The sequence below is a fragment of the Botrytis fragariae genome, assembly GCF_013461495.1.
Source record: "Botrytis fragariae strain BVB16 chromosome Unknown tig00000006, whole genome shotgun sequence".
Taxonomy (NCBI): Eukaryota; Fungi; Ascomycota; class Leotiomycetes; order Helotiales; family Sclerotiniaceae; genus Botrytis; species Botrytis fragariae.
This window is the reverse complement of record NW_023500988.1, coordinates 2605802-2632682: the sequence shown is the minus strand read 5'-3', so window position 1 is coordinate 2632682 and position 26881 is coordinate 2605802. Positions and strand designations below refer to the sequence as shown.

Genomic DNA, 26881 nt, shown 5'->3' with positions numbered 1-26881 from the left:
AAAGAAAAAAAGAGATGAAGAATCTCTGACTCGCTGGCCAATATACTCCAATCTCCCATCCATCATGCATACATACATGCAATGCAATGCAAACCCTTATCCATCTGACATATACAGCGAAGTGATTTTTCATAACGAAAAAAATCCAAAAAAAATGGCCTCCCCAAAAACCGAAAAATCAGGAGATCATCGTCTAGAAGTTTGCCGAAACATTTCCTCTTCCGGGTTGATGATAACCTTCCAAAGTAGTTTGGAAAGGATTGGGTGCAACGCCACCTTCACTCTTCATTTCGTGACCTGCAGATACTGGATCGTAACCTCCCATCAATCCATCATTCTCATCTTCCTTCTTGTTGCGTCCCCAGATTCTCCATGCGACGATGAATAATCCTCCGAGAAGAATGGCTCCACCAATACCAACTACGACACCAATGACTGTATTGCGTGTCTTGGTTGACATACCCGTGGAAGAGGAGGATGAGGAATCACTAATTGGAACAGCGGTGGTAGTGGTATACGCGGCAGGAGTAGTAGAAGTAGTGTATTCGGAAGTAATAGTACTTCCACTTGATGTTGAAATGACGGTCACGATGACTTGAGTTGCGGATGGGGTAATGGTAACTTCAGAGAGAGTGGTGGATGGAACGGTTGACGATGAAGAGGTAGTAGTCTTGCTACTCTTGGTGCTAGATGTTTTAGTTGCAGATGTCTCAGTAGTTTGAGCATCTTCGGTAGTTTGAGCAGCAGTGGTTTGGGCTGCTGTGGTTGCTGAAGATGTCGTTTCGGGAACAGATACTGGAGTTGTGGCTGCTGAAGTGGTAGGTGCTGCAGTGGTAGGTTCTGCTGATGTGGTTGCGGAAGTTGTGGGTGCTGCTGAGGTAGTGGCTGCTGAAGTTTCGCTGGTTTTTTCTGCGGAAGTTGTTGGAGTGGCCGATGTTGTTGGTGCTGAAGTGGTAGCAGTGTCTGTATCTGCTCCGCTTCCTCCGGCACTGGTGGTAGCACCACTACTTCCACCTCCTGATGTCAAGGCACCAGTGCTATCTGCTCGTCGATTAAAGACACCACGATCAATCCAACCGGCTTGAGCGATGGCGAAGATAATTGCCAATACTGACAACAATCTTAGTGTCCGAGAATACATTGTGTAAGAAGATCGATCGTTGTTCCCAGGTGATTCAACACGAAAGATTTTGTTGCGATAGATTGAGGAATGAAAAGAAAATTGTGTTCAGTCTTTGTGATACGTTTTTGTGTGATGGATGGTATGTTTAAAGTCTCGTTCCTGATTGATTGGTAAACTTGGCAGGATGGTGTGGAAATGTCGCCAATAGATGAAGAAAGTTTGATTTTTGGGTAATCAGTATGAGCGAGAGTGTGAGAGTGAGAGTGAGTGTGAGAGTGAGTGTGAGAATGAGTATGAGTATGATGAGTGTGAGTGTGAGTGTGAGTGTGAGTGTGAGTGTGAGTGTGAGTGTGAATGTGCTTTGCCGTTGAAGATTTCGTCAAATAGAAAAAGAATAATCTTAATGTTTTAGATTCTTGATTTAGTATTGATCTTAACGAAAGTACAGTTAATAATTTGGAACGAGGGGAAAGGGAGTGGGAATGAGGGATGAATGAATGTGAAAGAAAAAGAGAATAAATTTTGTTTAATGCTTAGCTACCAGGTTAGATAATGTGAAGGAGGAAGGGTCTGATGTGGGTTCAATTCAAGGCTCAAGGCAAGGCAAAAGGCCCCAAAAAGCAAGACACACAAGACAAACACAAACACAGTGCACACATACAGATGGAGATGGAGATACAGATGACCGAATGATGGATTCGAGAACCAAAACTCAAAGAGAAAAGTGGAGCATGTTAAGTAATGAAGTGGTTTGATTGGAGCGTAGATCAAGGTACCGTATCCTAGGTTGGTATAATGTAATGTAATGTAATGATGTGTGTGTGGGTGGGCGTGGGTGTGGGTGTGGCAGTGGCATTGGCGGAAGAAGGTTTAACAAAGGTCAATCGATGATTAAGGATTAAGGGTTAAGGTTGAGAGTTAAGGGTCAAGGATGACGAGTGAAGAGTGAAAGGTTATTGAAGGGTTAAGGTTTGAGAAGTGAAGAGCGAAGAATAAAAAGTAAAGAGTGAAGAGTGCAAGGTTATCTCAATGTGACACGTGACGATTGAAATCAAAGGTGATCTCAAAGAAAGAGTGAAAAGAGTGAAAAGAGTGAAAGATTGATTACCTCAGTAACAAGGTTTATTCACTATCATCCCGATCACAGTGAGATGTCTACCTAGCATTGGAAAGGGTTCCCCTTCTCGCCTCAACACGACTAACCAAAATAGCCCTTCCTCGGACTTCCTGTGACTTGCATAAGTATCTATAATCTTTCCTAGTTCGATACCTTTGCTAGCATACCGAGTATGCTACTGGTCCAGGGATATCTATATATAGAATGTTCTCAACAAGTTTTCAATACACAGGGACCAAGGTCCTCCATAACCTATCTATATATAAATCATCAGCACTCTTTTGTATGCACATATATTGATCTGATTTCTCGACCGACCGAGATGGACGATATTGATATTGATATTGATACTTGAATTGTTGTGTATCCCGATATCTCGATATCAGGATGATAGACGTTGCCTTATCTCATCGAGGCTGATAAAATTGCCAATTTAAGTATTCTTCACAGAGGTCTCAGTTGGCTTTGATTCATCCTTTAAAGGAGGCAACGGATGTCGGTAAGTCCAGAGAGAGAGGCTGCTTTATATCAAATACGAAGCATGGATTTAAATCTTTCTCCCTTCCTTCTTCCTCTCTTTTTTTCCCCTCTCTTTGAAATAATTTACATTCATTCTTTCAAAGTCTCTATCTCTATCTCTATCTTCATCTTCATCTTCATCTTCATCTTCATCTTCATCTTCATCTTCATCTTCATCTTCATCTTCATCTTCATCTTCATCATCATTTCCATCAATCTTTCTGTCCTCCCCCTCCCCTATCTATCACCCCCCTCAATCCATCTCCTCCATCTCCATTCATCTCCCCATCCCAATTTCACATGTCTTATAACTTAAGCTCGTATCTCGGCCACTTGTAACATGCTCACATCTTGCAGAGGACATCTTTCATATTACTGGGCCTTTTTCCTGTCTACCTCCCCAACCCTCCTCTCGATTCCCACATGAATTTATTCAATGATTTACCCTGTGCTCCGTAATTCTATTTCTAGAACATGAGGAGTACTGCATGTACTGATTGAGGTGATGATTTATTTGATTTGATATGTATAAGATATCTATGTAACATCTCACTTCCTTTACCTCCAATTCAATCAAATCAATCAAATCAATCAAATCAATCAAATCAATCAATCAATCAATCAACCCCCTACACCACGATGACCCTCCAAACCATCTACAAACGGATAAATAATCCAACCCCGCCACGCCGAATGTCCTGCATATCTACTAAGAATCTACTCAGTGCCACTGCACTGCACTGCACTGCCACAAGCACCTCAGACTTAGGAGCATATGCACCAACAGTAAAAAGTCTCATCCCTCGATAATTTCAACCACTACATGATTGATCTACAAGTACCGGTACATCCACATCCACATCTACATCCACATCAAACTCCGCTTTCCGTTTTCCGTTTTCCGTGTTATGCGATCCAACCGGACTTGCCGTTACTACCTAGTAGGTATCTGGGAAGAAAGATGGATATTTCCCATGTGATTGATTTTTTGGTCTCAGTATACACACAGTATGAAGTACAGAGAAGATATACTACTTCTACTGTACATTATGATATTATCGGTGCTCCAGAATTTGCATCATGGTTTGAGGAATTTGGGATTCGGGATAGAGTAGAGAGTGTGTCTGGTTTATTACTTACCTCTCTAGGTATTCCATCAGTATTCAACATCTAAATACTCACAGTCTTTTATGTTGCATATATGTATGTATACATCCCTTCACTATCTATCTACTCTGTACAGAGTATACATACATACATATATCATCCCATACTATACAAATCTCATATTGGATACCGACCCGCCGATACACCCATACACATCAATTCAATTCATGCCACCATCCATCCCATCATACTCACTAATACTTATTTCATCCCATATACCCCTAATCATAGCATAACCACAACATCCATAACATACTATAACCACAACCACACCACAACACAGCACCAAAAACAATCCAACCCTCCCAATCCTCACCACCACAACACAATATAACACAACATAGCAGAGCATAGCATAGCATAATCCACAACCCCCCTCCCTCCACTAATAACTCCCATCATTTCAAATTTCACATTTCAAGTTTCATCTCCCCGTCTTCCACGCGTCAAAATGTAGATACCTACCCACCTAATACATCTCATCTATCTATCTATCTATGTATCTATCTATGTATCTATCTATCTACTCCAAGACCCCCTAACTCAAGTATAAGCATACACAAGTATACACAAGCACCTTCCAAAAAGCCTCAACCCTTTCTTTTTCGTTTGATATTTATATCTCATATCCTTCTCACATCCTTCTCACATCCCTCTCATATTCCTATCCCTATCTTCCTTTCATTTTACTTTCTTTCCTTTCCTTTCCCATTTACATTTACTTTACTTAACATTACTTTACTTAACATTACTTTACTTAACATTACTTTACTTTACCTAACATTCCATTCCATTCCATTTCTTCTCCTCTCTTCTCTTCTCCATAAATACATACATACATACATACATACATACATACATACACACACACACACACACAAACACAAACACACAATCAAGCATCCAAAACCCCTTTCCAAAACCCCTCATCTCAACATTCAATCTCAAAATCATGAACCATAAATCATAATTGTATTCTCAAATACCAACACACACATCCACCAAAAAATCATCAAAAAACAATGGGTATCCTCCAACCAACTAACCAATTAACTAACAATTCCCAGTCCCGTTCTCTGACGAGAAGGGAAGCTGGGGGGAAAAAATCAAAAAACGCCATATTCAATCCTTTCTTCATCATGAGACACATATCCAGTTCCATGAATTCAGTATCCAAAAATGAGTCACTTAGACCCTTCCATTCCTTCCCCCCTCAATCCTCCACTCCAACTCTCCATTGCCAATTTAACCAAATATCCTTAGAGATACCAAGCCATAAGATAGTCACCCACGTGATTCCCGTCTCTCCCTCTCAAAACTCGTGAAAAAAACCATCATCATCATCAACGTCAAACTCAGACTCACTCTCAAACACACTCTTAATTTCCTCCTCATCCAGACTCCCCATCTCAACATCCGACCCCATCCCCATTCCCATCCCCTCATACCCCCTCAACTGTTTCACAAACCCCGTATTCGCTTTCAGCATCGCATACATACACCCCGCCATGGGAACCTGTTCATTCTGCTTCGATTTGATCGAAGCAAGCTGTAACCCCGCCATCCACCACGGAAATGTCGATATCCTATCGCTATACTTTTTCCTAGGTTCGTATGTGGCGTAAAGAGCACTTGCTCTCAAAAGTGCCCATGTTCCCGATTCTGATTCAGTATCTTGATCTGGCCATGCTGGAATCAATTTGCTGCTTGGAAGAGGTTTGATGTCGCAGAAATCTTCAAAGCATGAATCTCGGATCGGTGCGAAATCCGGACGGGACTCGTCATCGTCGGAGTTAAATCTTTTAGATGGTGTTCTTCTGAAAGAACCATTCCATTTATTCTTAACTCTCGCGATATCCTCATCCAACTGATCGAGAAGAAGGTTCCATTCCGTTGCCATTTCGATTTCTTCCAATGCTATATTTTCACCCGTCCTCGCTTTTGCCTTGACTCTTTGATCCTTGTAGAGTTGAGCCAAGGTGGAATCATATTGAGGTGGAGCAGGACTGATGCTTTTGCGAAGCTCGTCGAGAAATTTATCAGTTTGTTCCTCAACCACCTTTGTCATTTTGTCAAGGACGTGATCTGTAGGCTTTTGCCTTTCACTTGGATTCTTGACCTTGTATGCTGGCGTGTGAGGTGCACCCGCACTCTTCCTTATGTGTCTCTTAACTTTTTGGAAGTGTTTCTCTGTGAAAATATAACCTTGCTTCCCCTGATCAACCAGATTGCTAAGCAAAGTTGCCAAGAATGTGATTTCTTGCCTATTAAGATCACCACCAATTTTGTACTCAATATTTTCCTTCCAAGCTGTACATTGACCCAGCAAACTTTGACACATATTAAAGTCAAAGCTAGCATTCAGGAATCTGTTCGTGGGATCAGAAGAGCCCTTGGTCAACTGTGCGTAAGTAGTTTTATTTTGCTCAATGTAACCTTCTTTGACAAGATCTGGAACTTTGGGAACATCCGCATTAGCGAAACTTTCAACAATAGCACGATCCCAACAGACCCATGCGATATCTCCATCATAATCACCACCTGATAACTTATCGGCAAGGGCTGGATAACCTTTAGTAGAGAAGACGATAACATCTTTAAGATGCCTCAATTCGTGCTTGTTGACTGCAGTGACTCGTTGAATATCGCTAGGATAATGAGCAGGGTTTCTAGCAACGAGTACATCCATATTCTCCAGTTGGGTATCAGATAATCCAGTTTCATTGTCCACAAAACTTGAGAAATCCAAATGAACCTCATTGGGCTCCAAGACACCCCAAAAGTCCGGAACCATGTACACTTTGGTAGATTTCGCAACGGTGATATTGAGGCGTTCCTTCAATTCCGCACATTTCATATCGAAAGCTTTCTTAACCAAGTCCATGACAAACTGCAGTCTTCGAGGATCAAAACCAGCATCAAGAAGCACACTAAGCTTGTCTTCATTCTTAGCGGGCAAACCTCCAAGCCATTGGAGAGTACCATTCTTGACCCTGTCCTGTAGCGCAGAGTTCGTGAGCCGATTCCAACAACGAAGTTCTTGAGGAGAATTTAAAGCGCTTCTCAGTTCTTCCAGCGATTGATTTAATCCTTCTTTCAATGCGCCTACGATTGCATTTTCCATCCTCTTTGAATTTGTGGCTTGATGCATGAGAATTGGAAGAAGTTGAGTATTTAGATCCGCCGTCTTCAATGGAGCCGAGTGTCCCACAACTTCAAAGGTGCGATGGGAAGGATGATCAAAATTTTGACTGCCCTTTTTTCCACGTTTCCATTTGCATTGCTCACCATATAACTCAATCCAATCGCTTTCGATATCCTGGGTGCGGTCAACGATCCAAAGGCCTTTTGCTTCACCAAATCTTCCCTGAAATGCTGATGGTATGTACGACAACTCGAGTTTGAGTACTATCTTCCTAGCCAAAGCTAATGACATTCTACCAGCACCATCTGTCATAACGTAGGTCTTGCTGGGATCATTTACATCCGGGTTTCTGATATCCTCTTTGCGTCGGATCTGAGCCTCTTCAATAGTAACAGTCGCCCGATTCCTAGAGACAACTAAAGCGGTTCTCGCAAACAGCTTCATGTATGGTTGATAATCATTCTCTGAAGTCGGTCTGATACTATTCAAAAGTTCCTCAACTGTCATACGAACAGGGACATTGGGAGCGGGAATCCTCTTTCTACTTTCCTTGATGAAGCCATGGCCATCAGTCGCAAAGAGAAAGGCACGATAGGGCAAAGCAGAACTATCCTCCTCGGAATCTGACTTCAAAGTGCTCTTCCTCTTCCTTTCGCCGCACTTGACAAAATATGACTTGTAAGTTCTAGCGAAAAGTTGATGGTCCCCATTCACCAGCCAAGATTTCAATGCATTCCACGCATCAGGATCTACTTTTGCCAGTGCGGAACCCGTTCTTCTACCCTCCAAGTCGGGTATCGCAATTTCAAAGAACCTGTCACTACCAAATCTTCGTTCGAGACGGTGAGTCAAATCCAGCCTCATTGGTTTTAGTCGAAAGGAGAACAGGGGTCCCGACTCCTTTTTATTCTCAAGCAAAGCAGCGGTAAAGACCACTCCATTAAACCCTCGAATGTATCCTCTCATAGCAACCTCCCAAACATTCGCTCCACATCTTTCCGGAAACTTTTTATTTTGAAGAACAGGAAGCGTTTTCAACATATTCCAGAGTTTATCATATTGTTCCCACTCTTTAGTGTATGGCAAGGTGAATTCGGCCATGGAAACCTCGACAAAGAGAAACACGCGAGTAATTTCATAACTGACAAAAAAAGGGGCCTTTTGCAGGCAATGGGGTAACATTGCTACAGTAAAATATCAGCAACCTTGTGCATGAGTTGCAATATCGAAAAATCATTAGGTAGACTTACGTAAAACTTCGTTCAAGCAATTCTCCGTTTCTCCCTGATTTGTGCCATTCATGGTCTCGTTAAATATTTCATTGGCTATTTCATCCTCCGTGTCATCAATCATGTCATCAGCCATATCATACTGAGGTCCAGCTTGCGACGACATATTGGCACCAGAACTTTCCGTCACCTGGCACATCCTCTCGACTTCAATACCATCAAAACTACTATCGAAATCAGAACTTTGTGTTTTCGGCCCTTGATCATCCAATGAGTGAGGTTCTATCCGTAACTTCATGATAGGCTCCGGTTCTGGCTCGGTAGCTTGAGTGTTAACGAGAGTACTACTACATCCCTGTGAGAATATTGTCGAAGCATTTGTCGTGAAACTTATATCCCCATTTGAGTTTCCATCACCTTTCAGAGGCACCGTTTTGTATTGAAACGTATCCGTAAATCGGGGCTTCGATACGTTCCATCGCGACAATGGATGATTAGAGGGACCTTCGTGGCCTGATGACTTGATCGATGGCCCTTTCGCCTTTTTGATGCTGGGATCAATATTAGGAAATGGTTCGAGGCGATGTTTGCCGTCATTTTTCCTAGCGGAGCTGAGCGGAAAAGCAAGAGGACTGTCGTCAGGCTTTGGTGTTTCCCCAGTTGACCGGATAGGCGTGTAAGCTCTCGACGAGCTACCCTGGCACGAACGACTTGCTGTGATTTCATATTTGGCATTTAGAACTTTCAGAAGTTTCTCTCGTAATTCCCTTCGTTCGTCGGATGTTATTGGGCGTGGCCTATGGCGAGTCTTGTCAGGTAAAACGCCTCGATCAGCATTAACTTTCAATACCCACCCACCATATAGCTTGTGAGCTTGCGCATCGAATGTTTCAAGAGCATCTAATAATCCAGCATTGTCCTTCCAATAGAGGAACCTGATTCGGGCCACAATCTTATTGACACATTCCTCCTCCTCCGATTTACATTTTAATTGTCGCTGCTTGGGTGACTCAATTGAGTTCACCGGAAGCCCCAAGTCCCATTTAAAATTGCGACCCTCAAGAATATGATTGAATCCATCTGTGCTGCTGTTCCCCTCGAATCTGTCTGCCAAACTTGGTGTCCTCGGTATCGCAGACATTGTGCGAGTATTCTCTTCACAAGTATGTGCTATGCGCAGATTATTTTCCTCCCTTCCCCATATATTCAAAACCTTTCGCTGTGCGCGTTTGCAGTCCCCAATCCAAAATTACATACGCCTCGTTTAGGTTTCGCGCCGTTTCGTGCAGACGGACAGCTACGTCTTTGAAGGCGGTGTTTTCTGTACGTCTGAACGAATTGTTTTTCGAGGATAAGAAAGATGTATGGATGCCTATATGTCGGTAGCCCGAAAGACTCGCAGAGTAGTAGCTGAATTTGTTGGGCGCGAAGCAAACGGGATGAATGCAACACAGTTGTGTTGTCGGCAAGGCTGAGGGGACTGGTTGGAGAGCAAACCAAGTTCATTGAATTGCGGGAACAGCTACGAAACAGTGAATCAAGACAGAGAACAAATGAAATGCAAGCAAGCAAGCGACGAAGGAAAGGAATGGAAAAACTGCGATAAAGTAGGCAAATAGCAAAAAGAGATAATAATCGAAACTATGCGATGCAATTGATTGATTGTGCCATAGTGATATTTTACCTGGTTCGGGTTGACTAATTGAAAGACTTGAGGGGCGTCCATTTGTGGAGTATGTCTTGTATTAACGCAGGTGGGTGGGTTATCAATTCTAGCTGATCTTTCCCATGAACATGAGGGGATAATACTGTACTTTGAGAATATAATATGAGGATATACTATCCGATGATGGAATTTAAATAATCCTGAGGCATGTAGATGCTTATTACGTAGATAGGCTCGGTAGGTAGTTGAAGTCTTCCTGATATCTGAGGACTATTTACAAAGAAAACTAGGCTCGGTACCTAGTCCAAGCATTCCGGCGTTGGGTAGAGCGACCCCTCCTATGATAAGATCTTCACAAGCTAATAATATCTAAGTAAGGGCCAAAAGTTAAGCTACACCGTCTTTGTTTTAGCGTTCAAATATTCTAAAGATCCATTTTCTGGGTTTCTTCAATGTATTTTATTCAAGGTTCACTCAATTGTTGCACATCTAAAGATTTCGGCATTGTTACTTTCGAGCTTTGGCACCGATAGTACCCATTCCTCCCTCAACTCTAGAGCCCTCATAATCTGCACACCTCCCAAATTTCAAACATCAGAAACAATCACACATAAAAAATATCAAATACTACAGAAATTCTCTTCATTCATTCACTCCCCCTATCTATCTATCCATCTACCTACAGCCCACACCTCCCTCTATACATCCCCTCCCAGTTAATCTCCTCCCCTTTCTATACTATAATACAAATCCCACTCCACCCTCCCATTCTCCCATCACACACACACACAATTATTTTTCCCTATAAATTCCCCATCTATGTACTATGAAAACAATCACTCCCACCAAAAAAATCGCTCCTTAGAGCGAGTCCATCTTAGAAAGAATCCCACAAAAAAATCCGGTCAAACACCCTCTCCCTCTCCCCAACATCTAAACACCTTTGCAATGCACGCTAGATGAAACCAAAGTACGACACATAAGTAAGCTGTACAAAAAGACAACAAGAATCAAGGAATCAAATATTCCTCCACTTTAATCTTTCTTCCCATTCCATGTTCTTCCCCCTCAAGCTCTCAAATTACAACCTTCCTAGTAACGACTTCGCTTTTTTCCTTCCGTCAATATGCGTTACCTCCCCTACACCAGCGTCTGCATCCAAATCTGAATCCTCATTCAATCCCCGCCCATGGTCAATCAAACTTGGACTGCTCCCCACTGCATCCCTATGATTAAGTGGATTTTTCTTCAACCTCTGCAATGTGTTTACCATGAATGCGCCGGCTGAAGAATGAGGCCTTTCCATTGCATGTCCCTCAGTCCCACCACTTCTGCTAAAAGGTCTTAACGAACTTGCATCCCCATCATTTTCCCTACTTGCCGGGGTCATCGTGAACGATGCTTGATAAGGGGGTCTTGAAGTTTGTGAGATGCCAGAGTAAACACTACTGGATCCACTTGCGGGAGCTTCTATACCATTCCGACTGGATGCAAATGACTTTCTTCTCTCGCGACTTTTCGATCGGTCAGTTTGATAGCTCAGTGATCGATCGGAGTGACGAGTTTCTGTTGGACTGATGGCAAAAGTACTGCTGGCATCGCTATTGTCATAGGAATCCTCGTTGCTAGATGGAGGCTGACTGAGAACAACACTGCTCGTGGCCAATTCTCTCAAACGACTTTGTTGTGCTACGGTAGGACGATGTCTGGTAAACTTGTTGCCTATGATGGCTCCAGTGTGTGATATCAATGCGCGAATGACATCCTTTTTGAGAGCGAGAGCAAGGTCAAGATTTGACCAGGTTTTGTTTCGGTATTCGATCGCGGGCAACCGGAAGACAAAGTCATGAACATCCTCGATATTCCGGTCACCTTTACCCTTATAACTGAGACAAAGAACCACACTAGGAATTTTGACATAAGCGAGGGTCATGTACTCAGATGCACGACTCATCATTTTGGTCAGGTCGTCCGATGGCTTCTCTTTATTTGTCTTGCTGCCACGAACACCAAATCGCTTGCCTTTAGCATCTCCATTCGTTGACACTGAATCATTCATTGTTAAAGAAGTTCCTGTTCGTGTTATGCTCGGTTTCAATGACTGACCAGACTGTAAGCTTTCGAGTGAAGGCTTCTTTGAAATTGTCGTTCTTGTCGATGATCCTCTCCTTGACGCCGTAGAATTCTTGTTGGATTGGAAGAGTCTAAAATGATGACCGTCACCGCTGTACCCTGAAAGCATACTGCTCGCTTTACTTTTCGTAGATGCAGACGTTGTTGGTCTATATTCGGAGGTCATTGTTGGATGTAATCGAAGTTCCAGTGATCCTGGTCGCGTGCTCGATGCAGAGTCGGCGTTATCCACATCAGTAACATGTAGGTTGATAGAATTACTACCCGTGGTGGTATCATTTTCATCTTCATCGTCATCCACAGGCATCATATTTTTCACCATGAACGGAGATTTGTTTTTCGCGGCATTCGAGCTCGACTTGTCGTCATTATGTCCGGGAAACATATACTCGAAGAGTCTCTTACCCACCTCGCGCTCAAGTTGGATCTTCATTGGGAAAAGGTTGACCTCGAAATGGTCCATAACTGGTATACCAGCAATAGCTTCCAACATATACCAGTAGACTCTAAGCATTTGTTGATTTCCTCCTTCGTTGAATGCTCCACGTTCAGCAGCATCGGAGTATGGAGCAAACATCTCCGGGTATATGGCATCAGGCATCAGATTGAGTCCCACAATGTTTCCGATCTGCATGAGATTGATATGCGAACCATCGGAGTTATCAGTTCGATCATATTCGGCACGTTGAATTTGGAATTCCATCAAAGGTTCGTTATTGTCACGAAGAAGATGCCAGACGATTTGATCCGAGGAAATGTTCCATCTTAGAAGACCGCTAGTTTGCGTACCATCATACTTTCGCTGAGAAGTTGTGATGGCCTTCATCATGAAGAACAGTTCATCTTCACAAGCAGCAAGATCTCGATCCAACATGATTCTATCTTCCCAACCCTTCTTATCAAGAGACTTTGAATGGATTTGGAATTGCGTTTTGATCTCATCGAGCTGTCTAATCCGTTCTTGGAGGCGAATAACCATCTCGGGAGCCCCACGCAAGTCGCTGAAATCGGACGCGAGCATAATCTTTTCGAGGCGTTCATTTCTGGTCTTCTCAAGTGGCTCGCTATACATAAGCAGATCCAATACAATAATGTACATAGCATAATATTGCGATGAGTTACATAGAGTCTGAATCTTTGGAAACTCTACCCATAGATTGTCTATGCGACTCTCCATTCCATTTGGACCGGAAGCGTGGCCATTTTCATTACTGATCTCATCATTGTATTTGAGACGCAACGTGTTGTATTTTTCGTAGCGTAGACTTGCAGAAGTCTTCTGCACAACACGTTTGAATCCAAATGGATCAACTTGGAAGTCGAACATAACTTCCATCGGTACCCAAGGAGGCCAAGCAGATCCAGCGGTGGTACCATAGCGGCTATTGGAATACAACGCCAAAAGTTGAGATGAAAACCATTTTTGGTGTGTAACGAAGAACTGCGTACCGTCCATTTCGACCGAGAAGCGACGTTGTACAAGACCACTGACATCATCAAATATACGATGGTTATCCATAACCTCGACAACTTTTAGCTCCATTCCTTTAGCCGTTACCATTACGACAGATTTCGGATTCTTCTCACTTTGAAGTTGTATCTGCGGTGCGATGAGTCGGACATGATAACTATTTTGTGGTGTGAATTCGGAAGCAATGTTAGGAACTAGTTGATCAGTTGACACTCTATGCATGGATTCATGGCCTTGAGGATCATCCGCGTTGACAAATTTCTTTCCGTCAGCCAAAATCTCTTTGATACGATCCTCAACTTGCTGTGTCGCTGCCACATCTGGCACATCTGGCGTTTGAGCTCTAGACGCAGCTTTCATAGAAGGCTCTCTTGTTTGTGCTTCAGTCGGCCGGGGGTTCTTGGCTTTGTTTTGTTCTTCGACAATGTCAAGTATGAACTTTACTGCTCTTCGAGATAGATAATACACAAAGCCTCGTCTTTGGCTGACTTGGTGAATATAACGAAGAATGATGTTTCGCAATAAATTATTCCACTTCAATTGCATGTTATGGATGACGAAACGGTTATTAAAATCACTGACAAAATCACCAGCAGGAGAATTATCATCAATCGCTTCTGACTCGATACCATAGTCATTTGGTGGACTTTCACCTTCACGACCAGCATCTTCGCCGCCATCAGGAATGATTCGCGGATCATTGGTATTCACACGCTCTAGCATACCATGTTTCATCGATTCCAAGAAAATCTTTTTATTGCGCAAAAATGGGCCATGAATGCTCAATTGGTCATATTTAGCTTTGAGGGTCGGATTTTGCGGGTCTTGCGAATATGCCCACTCGGCTGACTCGAGGGCTTCTTGGTGATCTTCGATTTGCTTCTCGAGTTGGATCAATCGGTCATTAATAAGCTGACATTGAACTCGTCGTGGATCGTCATCTTTGCTCATGATACAGAAATGTGTTGGTTCGTTACCGAAAGGACTTGTTCGCTCTGGGTCGCCATCAATATTGTCACCGCGGTCAGTTTGTCTGAAATATGTGAAACGTGGAGCAAATGCCAAAGGCAAAATCTTCGTTTCTGGGTTTGCTTCGGCTGGAAGTATCCAGTCTAATTCAACGAAATCATCCATATCAATCCAGGTAAAATCATTGTCTGGGATATCGAAATGTGATAGATCTGTTTGACCTCGTTCCAGTTGGGATACTAAAGTAGGGGCAGACGCTTTTTGAAGATCTTCCGGTGTCGTTCCTGCAATACTAGCAGAGATAGCACGGATATCTGCCGACAGCAAATCTAGTTGTGCTCGATGTAATTTCATGGCGCTTGTTTTGGTTTGAGTGTTTCGGCCTTTGTCTTGTGTCATGAACTCTTCTCTTCGTTGATGCATGTCGAGCATAAAGCTATCTAATCTCATTTTGAGACCAGTAGCAGACACGACATCTTCAGAATAGTCCTCTGCATCTTTATGTTTGTATACGTGGCTAAGGAATAGAGGTGCGAGCAGCAGATTGTACTTGATTGTGGCAAGATGTCTACCAAATTTCTTGCTGGACTTCTCGATTCCTGGCCACAATGAACCTTGTCGAATTGGCAATGACATAGTGCCACCGAACATCGACCACCAAGAAAAGAAATGGGTGAAAAATCGAGGGGTGAGATGCACAGTGTTGTAGCTTCTTGAAGGCTCCACATTCGATACAGACCACTCACGATCAACGGGTGCTTTGACCGCAATCGACATATGAATATGGTGACTACGGAAACCACGGAATGCATCATATTCCTGACCCGGTGGACCTTTACAGTATTGAACTTCCTTTGTCACTACATTGTAATGCGGCTCGAAGTCGAAAGAACGTGTCCCATCGTCGAGATCTCTCTCAAACATAAGACCAACCAGCCACTGAACATTGCCAGATAGTTTCATTACTACTTTTTTGAAAGTCGCACCATGCGTGAAGCTGTCGGAGCTCAGCATGCTATCATTATCGTTCTGCTCTGAGGCAGTGGCGCGAGCTTGATGGCTGAAGTCAGGTATAGCGAGAATATACTCGCCACTATCCACGGTGATGAATTTGCGTGGATCATCATCTCGACATACACTTAATCGCACATCGTTACGCCAACACATGAGAAATCCAGCACCATCTCCAGTGACGATGTAAGGATCTCGAGTTCCTTTCAATGTGAGATGAACATCTCCATCTCCCTTCCATGAAACGTCAATTCTGGAATGGAAACTAAGACGAAGCTTATCCCAAAATCCAGTTCTTTCAGAAGGATCGACTTGTGGCTTTGTAAATGTTTCAATAACCATCATCATATCCTGAATGGCGGGTTGATAAGAAGCACCCCAGGTTATACGAGTAGGCAACCCAGTATTAATGTTGACTTGTATATCCGAATAGGATTTGACAGGCGAAACTGTCCTGCGCACATCTATAGCAAATCTTCTTGTTTTGGGCGTTCCTGGCTCATGATTAAGTTGGGGAATGATATCGACTTTTACATGCCGAACAGACTCCGGTCCTCGGAACTCTTCAGCTATAACAAAATCCGTCTTAAGGGACCAAGCTGGCATTCTTGGTGACTGTCCAGCCTTGATTGCTGGAACGTGCAATAGAGGTAATGGGTAATCCCGCAGCGTTACTCGTGCTTCGCCCATGTCGATTTGGACATTCATCGGTACAAGGAGTGAGTACTGCATATCTCGCGGCATACCTTTTCCCATTTTGTGAAGGAAATCAGGAAGCTGGCTCATGGGGAAAGATGGTTTGTCGACCGTTATATGCAGGTCACTGATTAAAGTGCTCATCAATGCTGGTCGCTGTGGAACTTCCAAAATGTTTTCAGTTTCCTCCATATCGTCAGGTAGTTCGTCAGGTCCCCAAAAGACGCCACGTAGATTTTTCATACCATCCTTTGCAATGCCATAAACTCTGTCGATTCTTCTCTTCCAGCTTTGGGCATTATGGCGTCGGAGCCTATCATGCGCTTCAGAGACAGATATTTTTGCGGTTCCACTTATCCCGCATGTTCCTTCAGGGTCGTAACGGAACTTCCGGCCTCGTTGAGTTCTAGGTGAGCGCTCTTCCTGCAAGTCATCGCCCGCGCTCTTGTGTCGCCTTGAGGAATCTTCCTTGTTGTTGCTACGACCACGAGGATGTGCTGATCTGTTTCGATAACGATGTGTATCTCTGCGCATTTCTTCCTCTTCAATCTTCTTTGCTTTCACATCGAATGCCGCTTCTCGTGCTAAGCGTTGCTGTTGTTCAATCAAACCAGCTCTGTATATAGCACCCAGTTTCCACTCAAAGGCCCCGTCCTCTACCTCAAAGAGTAATGCTTTACTGCGTATCGACAGTCTTGGGATGTGCTTCGGACCTTCTGGATGTTTATCGAGGATGTATTCGTTAGTACCCGTTTGTATTCGATGATGAAGTTGTTCCACAGCTTTGAGTGTGTTGACAACGTTATCCACAACAGTATGCAGAACAAGCTGGTGCGGTACCGCCAGCCTTATGGCATTGGTTGTGATATCTATTGTCTTCTCTTCGTGCATCTCACCGGAACTACGCATGTGGCGTTTTTCGCGAAGGTCGATTCTAGCCGACTTTATGCTGGCAATTCTAGCCCAAACCCTCTTCATTTGAGGAGCCTCGGCATACAAGCGAATTAGTTTCGCATGAAAGAAAGGTGCCGACCATCTGTGGCGACCAGCGTCGGCGCCATATATTTGGATCATTAGCTTGGGGTCCGAAGGCAGATGAGCCTTGATTTGGATCAAGGTAGATCTAAAGTCTACTGTGACCAACTCCTTGACCCCGAAAGCAAATTCATGATCATCCTGTCCAGGCCACGCGAATCCACCAGGGGAAGTCACAGGCGATAGAAGTGTGGAAGGATCGGATTTCCATGTTGATGCTAATGCACTTGCTGCCTTTTCGGCTTCTGCAACATCAGCACTTGTGCGAACGAAAGCCTTCATAAGCACTGTCAAAGCCACACCGCAAGCATAGTGTCGATATAATGAATATTGTATCAAAACGCTTTTCACGTGTGAGTTGAGATGGAATATCGGTCCTTGATTGTCGCTCGAGGTTGAAAGAGCAACCTCGAATTTAGGAATTGCAACAAATGGCTCTGCTTCCCATTTTTCTCTCGACTCGACGACAAATCCTTCAAAGCCACGAACGTGGACTGCTAATCGCCTACCATCAGTTGGGTGTTGATCACGCTTTTTTCTTGGTGAGGGAGGCATAGTAAGGAATATTTCAGGATCTGGAGTAAGAGAACGACTTCCTGCACGACGACGAATTCTCCGTTCATTCGACTCGACTTTTTGGGCTCTGTATTCGGCCGTCCAAGATTCTAATTGAATTGCAACACCACGTGTGTCATCTGCTATTGATGCATCAATTCCAGCGACTTCAGCGCTGAAATCAGAGCCCTGTAGTTGAAAATGCAACAACCAAGGAGGTAGCGCCCGGATGAAATTTGGGTCTCGAGAAGTTTTAGAATGAGGTTTCTTATCTGGTTCAACGTTGAGCCTGAGCTGACGAACAATTTGGCGAACACCGTCACTAATCTCGGGCCGGACCATATGTACCGAAAATGTTTGAACATTACCCGTAGCGACAACATAAACTTCTGGGTTGGCACTGACCGAGACTTTCAGATCGAGAGTTTCAATTTGAAGCAAGTCAAATCGAGATCCGGAGCAGGTCTGGTAATAGAGGTCCTGGGACTGTAGTCGTAATGTAGATCCAAGACTATAGTGCAATTCTCCCACCGCGGAATGCGAAGACTCTATATCCAGAGAGATGGAGGATATAGAAGATATGATAAGATCGAAATCATCTTCGTCTGCGGTTTCTTCCACAGGAGGCAAAGCAATCCGAAGAACAGGCTCATGCATCGATAATTTGACATTGGCTTTAGGCAACAACCGAGATATTAGTATATGTCTTTCTGGTGTGTTATTTTTCTTAGATTTTGGCTTTGATTTTGTCATGGCTAGAACAAGGGGGAGATGTCTCGGATCAAGATCAATAGAGGGTGATGTAACGACGGCATTAGCGAACAAGATATTTGCGTTTCGCTCATCCGCACTGTTATCCGCAGCAAATTGAACAGTTTTTGATAGAGATGTAGTTCGAATTGTGGTAGTTGCCATTGGAACATAGACTAGTCGGTCGGATTTTCCCCGGCCATCATCAACTCCGATAGAGATAGAAAGGGCAGCAATAAGAGCCTGATGGGCGATATCTTTGGAGGAAAAATACATTCGATGGGCGGGAGACTTTTGATCCAGACGATGAAGATCCACTCCAACTTCCTTCATAGAAGCGTTGAGATACATTGGTGAACCTGAAGGTTGTATTGACGTGATTTTCTTACTGAATCCAATGTAGCTCACTGCAAATTGCACTTCCTTTATACCCCGAAGGATAGAGCTTGCAAACTCTTTAGAATCCGATACCGTCTGGACAAGGTTTTCCTCTTCGCTGCCAGGCCTTTCGAGTTCCCCGACAACGCTTGCCACAGATATCTCCTTGGGTGCAGTTTTTTCGTCCTTGGATTTGCGCGGTTTGCGACAACCCTTATATTTGTCTATACACGTACTTATATCGTCATATGGGATATGGACTCGGCCTAGTTTCAAAGCGATTCCTGCTTCTCGCAGACCATCAAGTTCCTTGTATAGTATTCCATGTATGTTCAATGTAAGGTGATCCAATACCTCCAAAGATTCCCCTCCTTCTGGTGTGAACAGAACGCTGCGGATGGTCAGCATCCATTCTGCTGGACGCTGGTTACTGTTTGCCTTCTTCACATGTGTAAACATCCTTCCACGATCAACTGTTTTCCTCCTGGTATCCACCGCCATTGTAAAACTTCCCAACTGTATGTTACCAACATCAACTATGGTGACCGACGAATTCGAGGCCACGACATCCACCATGCGAATCCAATTTATATTTCGGTGTAAACGTTTAATTCGATTCTTGATGCTCGTAAGTTGCTCCCACATCTTGCTGCGCTGCGGCTTGAAGGAGGTGGCACGCCTAGATAGTGGTTTGATCTCGGACTCGACTTCGCGGCTTGAGCCATCCTTCTTTTCTTCTTCCGCCCCTCCATTCTCCTCAGGAATACGTGTCGATTTGTCTCCATCTAAAACCTTCAGATCCAGAGTAACTGCCAGCTCCGTCAAAACAATACTGAGCCATGTCGGTTGTGCGAACGTAGGTCGATGAATGTTTATTCCCAGACCTCGAATCTCAAGCTTGATACCATCTTTCGGGGTAAATGCGAGTCTCCTCAGGGAGAAGTAACCGATGCGCTGTATTGATATTCCTGTTATAATTCGTATTATGGCGAAAAGTACAAAGGAGGATAGGTATAGGAGGACTATCACCCCAAAGATGAAGGTGGGATTTAACAACGCCATGGCAACTTAAGTGTCAGTCGCAAAGCGCCATTCGCATAGTTTCGGGCCGGCATATAAATAAACAAAACCCTCAGACTTCCTCCAACAAAGATACTTTTGATATTAGCAAGAAAGTAAATTCCATTCGCGCGTTTTCATTGCTGAGAAACTATTGTAAATGAAGTTCTGGGTGGGGAATTTGGGCAAATTGAGCTCAAATGTGTCTAATTGGAATTTCCAGCTCCCGAATATGTCGTCTGAGCAAGCCAACAAATCAACCTTATTGCGTAGGTAAGTAAAGAAAAGAAAGCTACAAAGAGTTTTCAAGTATAGATAGAATGATAAAAAGTTACTGGCTGATGGATTTATTTCCCTTGAGCTATTTTTGTAATAGTTTCCACACTAGTAAAATAGGTATTAGGGAGGTAGTAGGCACATCCGCTTTGCAGCTTACAAAAGGGTACTTGCCCACGGTAGATAGTCGTAGGTACTTTATACTCCGTGATAGACTCTTGACCGTTGACGATTACCTACCTGGTACATACACAGTACATAGGTCGGTCTCCTTTATATCTTGTTTGTGAATTGTGGATGGATGAATGTTCTTAAAGTGGGTTGTCTACTTTTCTAGATGAAATCGTACATTCAATTCATATTGTATACTAGCTACCCCGTACATTTTCACTGGTATCTGTGAATTTATGAACACTCTGTATGCATGCGGCACATAGAAGGCGTACAGAACGCGTATAGAATGCACTTGGATGAATTCCTGCCATTGTTGGTGGATGAAAAGGGATGAAATGATGTAGATAAGATCTAATTCGGCGATAAATGCCCGTTTCTCCGTATGGGCAATTATGGAGACGGATCAGAGAAGAAGGGAATGGCAATCTCGAAGTAATATGGAGGAATATCCAAATATCAATGTGGGACTGACCCAAATTTATTTATTATTTGCAAAAGAAAGGGTTCGTTTCGGCCACAACTTCGCCAGATCCCCCTTGAAATTGATTCCAGAATTTGTTTTGATTACCTGGGCTCCTGGCTTATGTTTCAATCATTCTAAACAAACTGGAGCAACTTAAAATGACGAGATTGCAACTTGGCAGGGGATTTCAAGACTTCTCCTGTCGTATGAAGCAGTTGATCAAAGTACAACGTTGGAGTTTATGTGTAGGTGAAGCATAATAATAAGCATACTGCCGACTCTACTCCTACTAGTAGTACGCCTCGGGGTGGACGAGATAGACGAGACCCCAACAGCACATTCCTTTTTCTAAAATCAATAAATAAGTAACAGACCAATGTTCTGCTTTGAAAACGAAATATATATGTCAGGAAGCCAACAATTGAATGAGATCTCAAGTCTTTCATTCTTGTCATACCATTCACACTTGTCATGAGTAAATGGAATTCTACACCAACCTGCACCTGCCACATGATTATATACGCACTACTATACGCACTACACAGACCAACATACGAATAGCTACACGAGCTAACAACACAATTGATCAGTTGATTGCACTGCTAGATGTATCTATTAGAGTAGCTATTCTTTATCTTAACAAAGTATCTATCCTACAAGAAATCCACAACGGTTCGATCGAGTTTCGTTATCAATCCTGAGGTCACTTAAGTATTTGACGAAGTAGGTAGGTACGACCCCCTTAAGCTCCCCGGTTCTTTTGTTGGTATCGCAATTGCAAACTCCCATCATCTATCTCAACCTTTTACCCCCTTCTCAAATTTTCTATTTAACACTGCCACTCAACATATCTATTCATCGCCAGGGACTAGTAAACCACACCGTGCCCAGAAATCTGTTCACTCATTCCTCCTCACCATCTCTAACCTTTTCATTTCTAAGAACAAACCACAACGTGTCCCGAAATCTGTTCATTCAACTCCTCTCTCCATCTCTGACTCACTCCATTCAAGTTTCTCGCAATGATAAAATGAAGCTTTCTTTTTTTTCCAATTCCAAAAATTGAACATTTCAAACTAGACTTTGAATATCCATACACCACCAGAAATCAAGTCTCAAGTCTCAATCATGAATCGTCGTATCGTTGTATTTTCAGGCGGAAGTGCCGCCAACAGTCTGGTGGATGTTTTTGGGAAAGTTGCCGAAGAAAAGGCCTGTTCTCTGAGTTAGTAAGTGCAGATTTATCTCATGGAACTGTGTATGAGGAAATGACATTAATGATTCTTCAGTGTCATTCCGATTAGTGATAATGGAGGCTCTTCCTCTGAACTTATTCGTGTCTTCGGTGGTCCTGGTATCGGTGATGTGAGAAGTATGTCACTATCTCATATATCTCAGTTCAGATGCTTCTCGACGTGCCTTTAGGACAGGCTGGTTCTCTATCAAACTCTTTCCAAGTCTCTATGAAGACCCTTCATCTAAGTGGGTGCTTTCGGTCACGTGCTATAATACTACCTAGTCTGACTTGAGCTGTCATGCTATCAAGCGGTCGAACTTATGATACTACCAAGTGGTCGAGCTCATGACGATTATAATCATGCGAATCAAAATATCTAAGACAACTCAAACGAAAGATTGACCAATATCTAGGTAGACTAGTCCGACTTATCCCCGAAGATCCCACTGGCACCAATCCCGAAAGATCCGCTCTAAGCACTTTCTTCAACCATCGTCTGGATCCCTCCCCCCAAGAAGCCAAACATGAATGGCTAGCCATAGTCGAAGGCCACTCTCCTTTATGGAGCGACATTACCTCTGCCAAGCGTGAACTAATTCGTTCCTTCCTCAACACCATAAATCTCGAGATTGTCAAGCGAGCTCGTCCCACCTCTGTCTTTAATTTTCAATCAGCTTCTGTTGGCAACTTGTTCTTAACGGGTGCTCGTATCTTTACAGGAAGTTTTGAGGCAGCAATTTACCTTTTATCAAGTATTACCGGTGTGAGAGATAATGTTGAGGTTATCCCAGCAATCAACAGTAATTTTTCATACCATATCTCTGCGGGATTACGAGACGGTAACACCCACCCGCCCAGCCCTCGACGCTCACGTGAAATACACATTATAGCTAATCTCTAATACATTTTTTAGGTACAATAATCGTTGGACAAAACAACATTTCCCACCCCATAGCCCCCACCTTCGTCCCTACGCAACCTGTCTCTCCCGCCACCTTCCACAAGCGTCAATCCATCGACCTTCTATACCACGACCGCATCGAAGACGCCAATCTTCCCGGTTCCCTCCCTACCCTTCGCAAACAAAACATTCTTTTTCAAAAATCCCACACCGAGGAGCTCTCCTCCGCCATCGAGCGAATCTGGTACATCAACCCTTACGGCCAAGAAATTCGTCCTACACCCAATACCAAAGTTCTTTCTGCTCTTCAGGACGCTAGTTGCGTAATTTATAGTATCGGCTCTCTTTATACATCCATTCTCCCTTGCTTGATATTAAGGGATGTAGGACCTGCGATTGCGGATCCGAAGATTAAGTTTAAAGTACTTATTTTGAATGGATGTCTGGATCGCGAGACTCCGGAATATACGGCGAAAGATTTTATCCAGGCGATTGTTCACGGTTGTACTGGGAATGGAAAGGAAGAACATGATCACGAACAAGAACATCATGAAAAAGTAAAAGAACAAGAATGGAAAAAATACATCACGCATGTAGTATATCTAGAAGGCCCAGGTACACCGATAGTAGATAAGGCGGAGCTCAAGAGATTAGGCATTGAAGCTGTGAGGGTCTATGGACGAAGATCGGAATCTGGGAAGGAAGTACAGGGCGTAATATTGAAGAATCCGGTTATTGATGCCGTGAAAAGTGAAGATGTGGGGAATGGAACTGAGAATAAGGCGAGAGAGGATATCGTGGGGATAATAGATAAAGATGATAGTTCGGGAATGAGGTACGATGGAGTTGGGTTAGGACAGGCGTTGAATGCTATTTTGGGAGGCAAACCGGAAAAGTCGAGGAGATATACTTTTATTGGTTGATTGTGAATTGAATGGTTAGTTGATGCTTGGTTTACAATGCTTGGCTGGGAAGTTCTTGTTTGGGGATTCATTGCGGATAGATTGGAGATGGAGTGAGTCTTGTTCCTATACCACGAAATTGTAATTTTAAACCTGGAAATATACATTTACGTTCTCTCATCCACCGAGCATCAAACTATCAAGTACAATCACCAAACTTAATTTACGCAACCAAACTATCACATCAAATAGCCATACCAGATTTTCCCTTTGCCCTCCTTTTTACAACCCAATCCCAAGCACACAAGTACCATCACCATCACCCTCATCCCCCTCCCCATCACTCCCCAACCTCCGGCCCACTCATCGCCTTCTCATCCTCATCCATTTCGGGATCCGGAATCCTCATCCCCCAATTGTACGTCTCGGGATTCAAGCCCGCCTCCAACATTTTCCAATAATTCTCCTCTCCCATCCACATATGACCCAAGCGATCATAATACTTCAAAAGTCCCAAATTCCTCGCAATACCACCAGGAGCATCAATTCTCCGATCCGGAATATTCACACTGGGTCTCTGATCGATCATGGGCGGACCATGGGGGCATCTTTCTGGAACCTGCGGCTGCGAGCGCGGATACTCGTAGTGTTCGTGTTCGGGAAGATCGTCGCCGTTGTAGATTGTATCCTCGGTGTATTCGTACGTGCGCGGCCACTCTGGGGTTAGGGCGCGGGGCGTGGGCGGCCAGGCGAAATCTTCAACTTCGTAGAATTTGGAAAAGTCTTTCTCCCAGCTGGGTTGCGGGGTGCGGAAATGAGGGGGGGCTAGTGTTGCGAGGGCGAAGAGAGGATGGATGGGTGGGTATTTAATTATAGGTGCCCCAGCTTTGTGAGGTGGCTTTTGGCGGTGCAGATCATCTTCCCCTGGTCCGGGATAATCGGGATCGTTGTAAGATTGGTCGCAGTCATGAAAATAGTCGTTGACATAGTGAAAGAGATTTAAGGGACGGGGTCGAGATTCGGGCTTTTCCTTCATGCATTCTTGGACGAGTTCTAATAATTGGTTGCTATATCCTTTAAATCCAGGTCTATTTACTCTGCTTTCGCCCTCCGACAGAGAATATGCGTACGTCCTTGGGTTTTGGTTGGTATACTCTCCAAAGTAATCGTCGCACCAAGCTGGATCTTCGGGATGTATCTCATGTCGAGCAAAGTTTCCTCCGTGCATTAGAAGACGGATAATGTTCGCAAATTGGAATATATTGCTACATGAGCCATGGCGGAATGGATGTACATGCTCTGTGTTGGGGATGAGTTGTTCCTATAGTGAGAATATGAGTATGCTGTAAGAAATACAAAGGAGTTCTTCTAACTCACGGGAGCTTGGTAGCCTGGTCGGCCATTTCTTTGGGTTGGAAAACTATACCTCCCGGCACGTTGTTGATCAAAAAACCGAGGGACCTGGAGCGCGTCCCCGAAATCGCACAGCTGTGAGGATTGTTATTTATCTTTCCCAGAGGCAAATAGAGTAATACACACTTTAAGTACCGGAACACGGTCTTTCTCATGATTCTTGTATCCAATCAAAACTGTATTTGATGTCAGAAAAGCCAATCTTCATATTCTACAAGGGGAACTTACTATTGCTCGGCTGAATATCGTAATGACACATTTCCATCTCCTGTGTATCCCAAATAGACCGCCTCTGACGAGCATTTCTCGGAATCTCACTGCCACACTCCATCATCAGAATCATCCTCATAAACTGCCTGAAGATGATCCATATATCAATCTCTTCAATGAATGTAGTATTATGCTTATCGAAGACATCTAAGTCATAATACCGAGTCTCATCCTCGGGCGTACGAGTGATCACAATACCAGGACAATATTCCAAGAATGAGATTACATTCCGATTGATTGATTCGGTCTCATCTGACGGCACTAATTGGTCACGATAATGCCTCAAAATATTTTCAGGCCGGTCGGGTATGCAGTCGGGATTGTCATAAGGGCGCCAGGCATAGTATCCAGAGAGATATTGGAGAAATCGTCCTTCACTAACGATCCCTTTATAACCTTCCGGATAGCCATTGGGTCGACCTCCTGGAGCAGACCGTCGAAATCGAATCTTGACAACTATATCTTTGGTGTGAGGGGGATTGTTATCTTCGTCTTCCCTGTCTTCATATTTGAAATGCGCAATAATCGCTCTATCAGTTTTGCGGATTCGTCCCTGGAATTCCCACCTGTCTCCCAGACGGGTTTCCCAACTTGGCTCAGTCCTCACAAATTCTCGGATCCCGCCTCTCTTTGTAATTGGATCTTCTACGGCAGCCATGGTGAGAATTTCGTGAATTCTGGAATATATGTGAATTTGCTGGAAGTGGTTTGCTGCCTTTAATTTGAAGGAAGCCAGTATGAAATGTACTGCTTGAAACAAAGGCCACATGAGAATAATTTCTACCTTGAATGAAATCCCGCAACCGGTTGAGATAGTACAAAGCAACTTGCTCGATATAAAAACGATTACCGGATCTGGCTTATCCAAACAAAGGTTTCCAAATCCACATTGTATAAATCGTAAGGTTTGTCTTTTTTTTTGAGCGAACTACGCACGAAGGATAATCATCTTGTTGTAGACATAGTATTCAGGGGTGGAAGTTCAAAATTGAAATTTCCCCATGGTGATGGTAGTATACTGAATGAAAGCCCTCATAGATAAAGTATGTCTTTCAGACATCCTGATATTAAATGTACGAAGGATAGCCGATGAGTTTAGTATAGAGTTGAGGAATGAGTTGAAGTTCACGAAAATTGAATGACTCCCACTTCAGATCAGGGTTAGTGTACTTCATTTCATCGAATGTGACAAGTTTCTTAACAATAATGACAATAACGGAAG

The 26881-nt window shown here is 43.6% G+C and overlaps 5 protein-coding genes across 5 annotated transcripts; 1 reads left to right on the top strand and 4 right to left on the bottom strand.

Moving 5' to 3' along the window:
• Positions 1-193: 193 nt before the first annotated feature.
• Positions 194-1141, bottom strand: Bfra_001968 (putative cell wall protein; the record flags this gene model as incomplete). The annotated part of the gene is made up of 1 exon (XM_037332393.1): positions 194-1141. One exon carries the CDS (start codon positions 1139-1141, stop codon positions 194-196), a length of 948 nt encoding a protein of 315 aa, XP_037196547.1.
• Positions 1142-5238: 4097 nt separating this feature from the next.
• Bfra_001967 (putative rna-dependent rna polymerase protein) lies at positions 5239-9441 on the bottom strand (the record flags this gene model as incomplete). Its single annotated transcript, XM_037332392.1, has 2 exons — positions 5239-8255; positions 8322-9441. The coding sequence occupies 2 exons, from the start codon at positions 9439-9441 to the stop codon at positions 5239-5241; spliced, it is 4137 nt and encodes a 1378-aa protein (XP_037196546.1).
• A 1606-nt stretch (positions 9442-11047) lies between these two features.
• Bfra_001966 (putative upf0648 protein) lies at positions 11048-20026 on the bottom strand (the record flags this gene model as incomplete). Its single annotated transcript, XM_037332391.1, has 1 exon — positions 11048-20026. One exon carries the CDS (start codon positions 20024-20026, stop codon positions 11048-11050), a length of 8979 nt encoding a protein of 2992 aa, XP_037196545.1.
• Positions 20027-22064: 2038 nt separating this feature from the next.
• On the top strand, positions 22065-23997 carry Bfra_001965 (putative lppg:fo 2-phospho-l-lactate transferase upf0052 protein; the record flags this gene model as incomplete). Its single annotated transcript, XM_037332390.1, has 5 exons — positions 22065-22165; positions 22226-22308; positions 22335-22418; positions 22587-22973; positions 23129-23997. 5 exons carry the CDS (start codon positions 22065-22067, stop codon positions 23995-23997), a joined length of 1524 nt encoding a protein of 507 aa, XP_037196544.1.
• A 319-nt stretch (positions 23998-24316) lies between these two features.
• On the bottom strand, positions 24317-26317 carry Bfra_001964 (putative g2-specific serine threonine protein kinase protein; the record flags this gene model as incomplete). The annotated part of the gene is made up of 4 exons (XM_037332389.1): positions 24317-25297; positions 25354-25464; positions 25516-25565; positions 25618-26317. 4 exons carry the CDS (start codon positions 26315-26317, stop codon positions 24317-24319), a joined length of 1842 nt encoding a protein of 613 aa, XP_037196543.1.
• Between the last annotated feature and the right edge of the window lie 564 nt (positions 26318-26881).